At 31.6% G+C, this 7,500-nt stretch overlaps 1 protein-coding gene across 1 annotated transcript in view; it reads left to right on the forward strand.

The window, feature by feature from the left end:
- The first annotated feature begins 1,948 nt into the window (after positions 1 to 1,948).
- LOC137642657 (uncharacterized) overlaps positions 1,949 to 7,500 on the forward strand; it is a 5,957-nt gene continuing 405 nt past the window's right edge. The window contains exons 1-6 of the mRNA XM_068375424.1: positions 1,949 to 2,055; positions 2,730 to 2,817; positions 3,651 to 3,762; positions 4,062 to 4,149; positions 4,290 to 4,393; positions 5,619 to 5,742. Coding sequence (XP_068231525.1) covers positions 2,760 to 2,817; positions 3,651 to 3,762; positions 4,062 to 4,149; positions 4,290 to 4,393; positions 5,619 to 5,742 — 486 coding nt within the window. The 5' untranslated portion in view covers positions 1,949 to 2,055; positions 2,730 to 2,759. The remainder of the gene's footprint in view (positions 2,056 to 2,729; positions 2,818 to 3,650; positions 3,763 to 4,061; positions 4,150 to 4,289; positions 4,394 to 5,618; positions 5,743 to 7,500) is intronic.

A 7,500-nucleotide genomic window follows, 5' to 3' on the forward strand; every position in this document is an offset into this window, starting at 1 on the left:
AGCCCTAAGGCGGTGTAATGTCAACAAGGAAACAATGATTAGTCTTCAAGAAATGTTACATTTGAGAAATAGCTATGTGAAAACTTTCATATCTGTAGTACAATTTGCACCTAACAGAATATGAAATAGTTACTGATGCATAAAAGAAACTTTCTGGAGAGCAAGCCCGTCGTTTTAATGGCCCCAAATGTAGTGAAGTTGCTTTAGTAAGGAGGTAAGCAGCATGGCAAAAGGGATATTAATTTGAAATGCAGAGATAACACTATTGAATGGGTTAGTGAAAATCACAGATCTCAAGATGCTCTACAGTACCCTTGGATTTATGTAAATGGAGAATATGGCTATCATTTTGGAATTCCTCAGACTGGGGTCAATCTCAGAAAAAGTTTCATGCTTGGATTTTTATATATTTTATTTTATGATTCGAGACGATTCTTTCAACCATTTTCATCGAACCCAGAACCCTTTTCCCGAAAAATGTTGTGGACACGTTTGCTGAGGTGATATCAGAAAGATTGCAATATATTAGAACTAATAAAAAAGAACGTACTGAAGCTTACATAAATTTAAGAGAAGGCATTAATAATGACGTAAGGGGAGAAAATCCTGGCCATTTGTATATTCTTCCTTCAAGTTTTACTGCCAGTCCATGGAATATGCATGAAAGGACACAAGATGCGATGACATATGTAAAAACCTACTGTCGACCAGATCTCTCTAGCTCTTTCACATTCAGTGCAAAATGGACCGAAATTCAAAATGAACCACTTCCTGGGCAAAGATACACCAAAACACTTGATCTTATAGCGAACGTTTTCCATTTAAAAGTTATAAAACTATTGAATATTATTACAAAATGAGAAATATCTGGATCGGTCTGGTGCTATATATATATATATATATATATATATATATATATATATATATATATATATATATATATATATATATATATATGTGTGTGTGTGTGTGTGTGTGTGTGTGTGCATGTGTGTGTATGTAAATATATTTCTACAAATATACATTCCAATCAGATTGATTCATTTATATCAGCAGAGCTGCCAGACCCTACCAATGACAAATTCCTCTTTGAAATTATTATGTCACAAATGGTGCATAGTCCCTATGGTGCATTCAATCATATATCTCAATGTATGAAAAATGGTAAATACTCCAATGGTTATCCAAAGCCGCTTCTGCTAGGAGCGCAAACAAACAAAGAACGATACCCATCATATAGAGGAAGAAAAGCCAAATACGGCAGCCATCAAACAAAAATTGGACAACATAAAATAAGTATATATATATATATATATATATATATATATATATATATATTTATGTATATATATATATACATATATATATATATATATATATATATATATATATATATATTTACACACAGTTATATATATGTATATATATATATATATATATATATTATATACAGTATATATATATATATATATATATATATACATATATATTTACACACACATTTATATATATATATATATATATATATATATATATATATATATACATATATATATATATATATATATATATATATATATATATATATTATATACAGTATACATATATACTAGGATTGTAGCTTAGCAAGTAATAATAGTATATATATATATATATATATATATATATATATATATATATATATATATATATATAAATGCATATATATATGAAACGATTGACTAATTATTTGATTGTTACATATGTACACCTATACAGAAGTAAGTTAAACATTCAATATTCATGACACATTCCAGGAATAAAAACTACGTAATCTTGAAAGTATGCGACTGCAGTCCGATAAATTCATTATTGCATCTCACACATTGACTTTCTCACGCAACAACCCACGCTTCTTTAGTTATTTTTATTTTATTTAGTACAAAGTTCCTCATCGAGAAAAGGGAGGGGGGGGGGGTGCTTTCATCAAGTATATAATGGTCTGTTTCCTAAGGTTTCGTTGTACTCCAGATTGTGTTTCAGTCGAGTCTGCATCATAGCTTCCCAAGAGTCCAGGTAAATAATATATTTTTATCCACTGGTAACGTTTTATCATGCATTTGGAGCTATGGTAACATTTGCAGCTTTTTTGTCCAAAATTTAAGAAATAGTTAGGAAAATTACTTATTCATGATCGTTATAGACAAAACTCGAATTAGTGAAAAATTCTTCCTATTATCTATTTTTTTTTTAAGTTGTAAAGTCCTAAAAATAAGTTTATTTATAAGAAATTCAATTGTAAAAAGTATAACAAAGCCATATGATTTATCTTTGAATGATCTCAATTTTCGAATAGGATACAGACAACAGAATGTATTCAAAATAATTTACAAAGACGTAATATGAGTAGGGAAACCAAATATAATTTCAGACAAACAGCTAAACGAGGAGTTTCAAAAGTTATGTCATGTGACATTATCAATTTTTCAATAGAAAATTGACGATTCATAATATGAAATTTTGACAAATCGTGAAATTTTTCAAGAATTTACCTTTTTTTTTTTTCAAGTATTGCATTTTTCTTATATAAAAGTTAAAATAGGTTGCTGGCAATTTCACGACTGATGTCATTGCTACACGTGATAATTTAGGTTTTTAATAAGACTTATTATACTAATGGATAATGATAATCATAAGGATGAATATATCTCTTCAATGATTACAACGTTATCCTCATCTCTCTGCAATAGATCTACCAAGACCCAAATAAATCCTTCAAGATGTTTCGGACAATGCTTTTAGCTGCAGTTTCTGCACTGGCCCTTGCAAAGCCTCAACGTAAGTTAAAGACTCTTTTTAAGACCATTTTATTGATAGAATTATAAGTCTGCCTATCAACTTATTTGCACCACATTGATGGGATATATTATTCTTTTAGATTCATCCCAAATTCTTGAATGTTTCTGTAAGTTGAACTGCAAGAAAACAATATCATCTCATCCTAGGAGTTCTCCATATTTTGTCCTTTATATATACAATCAAAGGGAGAACATTAAGTATGTTTAAATATTTACATGTTTGATATAATACAGATATAGAGTACTGTATATCAACATATATATATATATATATATATATATATATATATATATATATATATATATATATATATTCATATATATCCACACACACACACATATATATATACATACATATATATATATATATATATATATATATATATATATATATATATATATATATATACTTCATATGTTCATATATAAAGATAGGTAGGCTAATGGGCCAAAAATTAATGTTTTAATTATTTTTATACTGTATTTAAAAGGGAAATATTTTCTGAATAGATTCCAATTCAAGCAAGTGTCTGGATATATATATATATATATATATATATATATATATATATATATATATATATATATATATATATATATACACATAAATATATATATATATATATATATATATATATATATATATATAAAATCAGTAACAGTCAGCTGTCCTCGTCCTCAGGGTATGGAGAACAGAGTGTAGTCATACCCTGAGGAGAGGGGACTGTGTCTGTGTCTATGTATATATAAACCTGTTCATTAGTATTTGTACTTTTCGAAAATTCCTTAATGTATCTGAAACTTTTATTTCAGCCAATATTTTTGAAGATGTTATCACTGAGGAGCTCATTAAGTTTTGGACCCCCTATGATCCCCACACATTCCCTACAATTAGCAACCTTAAAGTGGACCACGACGATACACAGTAAGGCATGACTCGAAGTATTGTGCAGATTTCATTATGAATCATTTCAAAATATACGTCGTTTTATACCTTCAAACAAAGGCTGTAAATATAAATTATTGGTTTAGAGCTACTCTCTATGTCCTGTAATCTTTCTTTAAGTACTCATTGTTGAGTTGTTAAGGGATTACTTAGCTACCTTTCATTTGCTTTTAAAAGAGAAGTCAGAATCTAGAAAAGGGTTCGGTTTTGTAATAAGAAAATAGATCAATGTTCATTTGATAATCATCTACATATAACATTACCTTCGTTCTATTCAGCCTTGTCTTCAACTTCGAAGAAGCCACTTTTTCTGGAATGGCTAACGTACAATGCCACCATTTCGAACCTCCCGTCTTGACAAAAGAGGTAAGATGTTATCGATTCTCTTATGATATCCTCTACAGGTTAATGTTCTGAAATTTCGATTCAAAATGTTATAGGAAACACCGAAATTCCCATTTTCGGTAGGTCCATTCCTTAAAAGTCTGATTATTTTCTCTTTTTAGGTGACAGTAGTCGTTAACCACCTGAAAGTAGATCTCCATTCAACAGCCTACACTGTAGAAGGTACCTTGAATGGCGAACCTCTCTCCGCTGCTGGAGCTGCAGAGTAAGTCATTCTCTTGTTATACCATTAAAAATAATAACTGCTGAGATTATGATAAAGCACCAGATATTTATGAAATAACTTTATATCAAATGATAGGAAAAGGGCAATATAAAGACAAGATCACTACACCACTTGTGCCAAAGGAGGAATAGGTTAGCTGCTACATATTAGTGTTTGAGGGAGGTAGCATTTGCTTTACTGCTGTGCATTTGAGTATAGAAGTTAGTTACCGTTGTTTCTCAGTTGGGTTACCGCTAAGAAAGGTCTGTTATTGCTAGACATGAACCCTTGAACATTCATAGGAATCTACTTTTCCTTGTATACGCGAAATGGAACATACAATACTGTTAAAATGGTTGAAATTTAAAGTTATTTAGCCTGCAGGAGAAGGGGCATTAAAAGATGTAGGGCAAGTGAAACTCAAATTCCTCATATAGCCTTTATAACAATATTGGATAGAAGTTAGCGTGCGTAATAAATACCAAGAGAATGACTCCCTGAAACATTCTGACGAGACAATTATTGGCAGTGAGAGAGCTAAGTGGGGTTAGATAAGGATGGCACCAGTCTATATGCTTTATATAAAACAGTCACAAAAGAAGTATGTGTGGCCTGATGAACCTTAAAATACTTCTAGTAAAGCAGATTGAATGACAGTCAGGAAGGTTTTCAAGATGCATGATAATTGAAGATTATTAATTTTGTTTGAGGACAATCGAAAAATTTCCAGTAGGAAACTGAGTTTTAGTTAACGTGTGCAAATATGGAACTAGTTGTAAGAGGGGTATGCCAAAACTGCTAACATGTTTATTATTTCAATAAATGTTTTCATATGAGGCGTCAGAGAAAAGGTTGTGAAATAATGAAATGGGTCATGAATGAAGTGTGGAATATCAAATATCTATCTTCGTATGATGAAATTAGAGACACTAACGCATAGGGTTTTCAATTTTAGGGGTTTAAAATAGACGTGAGAAACAGCCAGTTTGTGGTAAGAAATGGATATCAGGAAAACTGAGAATTTTGTATCGAAATGGATTGTGGAAAACTTGAGTAACTGGCTTGAATAAATATGTTAACATGGAATACTAGATAAGTTAAACTTAATAAGAGAAGATAGCAATGATTTTCCCTCTGTCTGCTTATATACTAATATGAATATATCACCAAATGATTTTTCCTCTGTTTGCTTATATACTATTATGAACTCTCTAATTTCTAACAGACTGACTGCTCACAATCTTGGTGGTACCTTCAAGTTCGATGCTGACAGCTACAGTCTTGAACCTGTCTCGCTTTGCGTTGCTCCCGGAACCCTTACCATCGACCTGGTTGTTGAGTCTCTCATTGTAAGTTATTTTATTAATGACTGTTACTCTCTCTCTCTCTCTCTCTCTCTCTCTCTCTCTCTCTCTCTCTCTCTCTCTCTCTCTCTCTCTCTCTCAACTGATTTGAATTTGAAGGAAGATGATAATATGAGAGTGAGGCCTTGAGCGAACAAGACGCGAGAATAGCTGAGTTGGAAAACAAACTTGCGGACCTAAGCGCACATGCAGCAAATTCCACCCAGAATACTCACCTCAAAGAGAAAGTTGATATTTGTGCTATGAATATGGAATCAATTAAGGCAACACTTCAAACATTGATGGACCCAAAACCGGAGAAGCCGACATTTGCTGACAAAGTTAAAGAAAAAAAAATGTGTTGGTAATTACATCAACAAATACAAAACCTACAATTACCGAAAGAAAACACGAGGTTGAAAAAGACCTTAAAGATATTCTTATACGTGACACGAGGTCAACTACGAATGGAAATGTTGTTGTGAACTTTGCAAACAAAATGATCAAAGAAGAGGATGCAAACAAAAACTAAAACCAAAAATAATGATATGCAATGTGTACAATTATGAAGATGAAATCGTTGTCTGGACCAAATCCAAAATATAGAAGAGAAGATAAGTGTAGTATTGAAGAAAAATGCTTCAGGTGGGACCACCTGCTATGTGCTGAAATGTGATCCTGAAGTTCGGAGAGCTATTCATGATAATGAGGATAACGTTTCGTTACGATAGGATAATTATAACATACGCCATCGGTACCACGTAATCACCTGCTACCACTGTCAGAGGTATGGACATCTTAAAAAAGATTGCAAGTCTAAGAATGATGATAAAGTCAGCGGGAAATGTTCAGGAAAACATTCCACCAAGGAGTGTAATTTGCAAGTGTCAAAGTGTATTAACTGCACAAAGTTAAACAAACCAAGTGACCACATAGTAAATTCTAGAGAATGCAAAGCTTATGACTTGGAATTGAAAAGACTAGCAGAAAATACTGATCATGGTTACGAAGGATATCATAAACTGTGGCTATGTAAATATACAATCTGTAGGTAATAAGACTATTCAATTTCGGGAATTGATAAACAAGAAATATTTGGACATACTAGCATGGTTAAATAACTTGGACAAGGCAAATATCACTGAAATAACATCCTCCACACACACCGTCTTTCATATACCGAGAGAAGGTAGATCTGTTGGGGGTGTCGGACTCATTATTCATAAAAGTTATTTCGTGAATCGTATAACAGTGACGATTTAATAGTAAATGAAAAATATGTGATATGAAACGTTAAATGCTCTGAACGAACAAGGTAAAATGACAGTGCAGGTCCTGTAGAGAGTAGGGTTCCCTTGCTGTAGGTACCAGGAAAACAGCCGTCAGAGTAAAGTAAATAAAGAGTTGATAAACAATAAAACACCAATTCTTGTTTAAGCATAATGAACAAGGAGTTGTATGAATTTTAATGAAAAATGCGTTTGGATGGTCAAATTACCTATAACTAGATAGAAACAAGATAAAGGTAGACTAAGATACATTTAGTTAAAATTTCAGAACCTTTCAAGAAAAATCTTTAAATTTAATTCTTGGTTCAAATAAAACTAAAAGAAATGTTATGTTACTTTTATTTGTGAATTTAAATTAACGTCAAAATTTCTAATAAACAATACCAGCTATAGAACTGGGAATTACTTTCAAGGTTTAGAGTAGTCACCTTTGTTTTGGAAGTGTTGAAGTACAACAGTGCATTGTCAGTGAATC

Source organism: Palaemon carinicauda, chromosome 6, assembly GCF_036898095.1.
Source record: "Palaemon carinicauda isolate YSFRI2023 chromosome 6, ASM3689809v2, whole genome shotgun sequence".
Classification (NCBI taxonomy): Eukaryota; Metazoa; Arthropoda; class Malacostraca; order Decapoda; family Palaemonidae; genus Palaemon; species Palaemon carinicauda.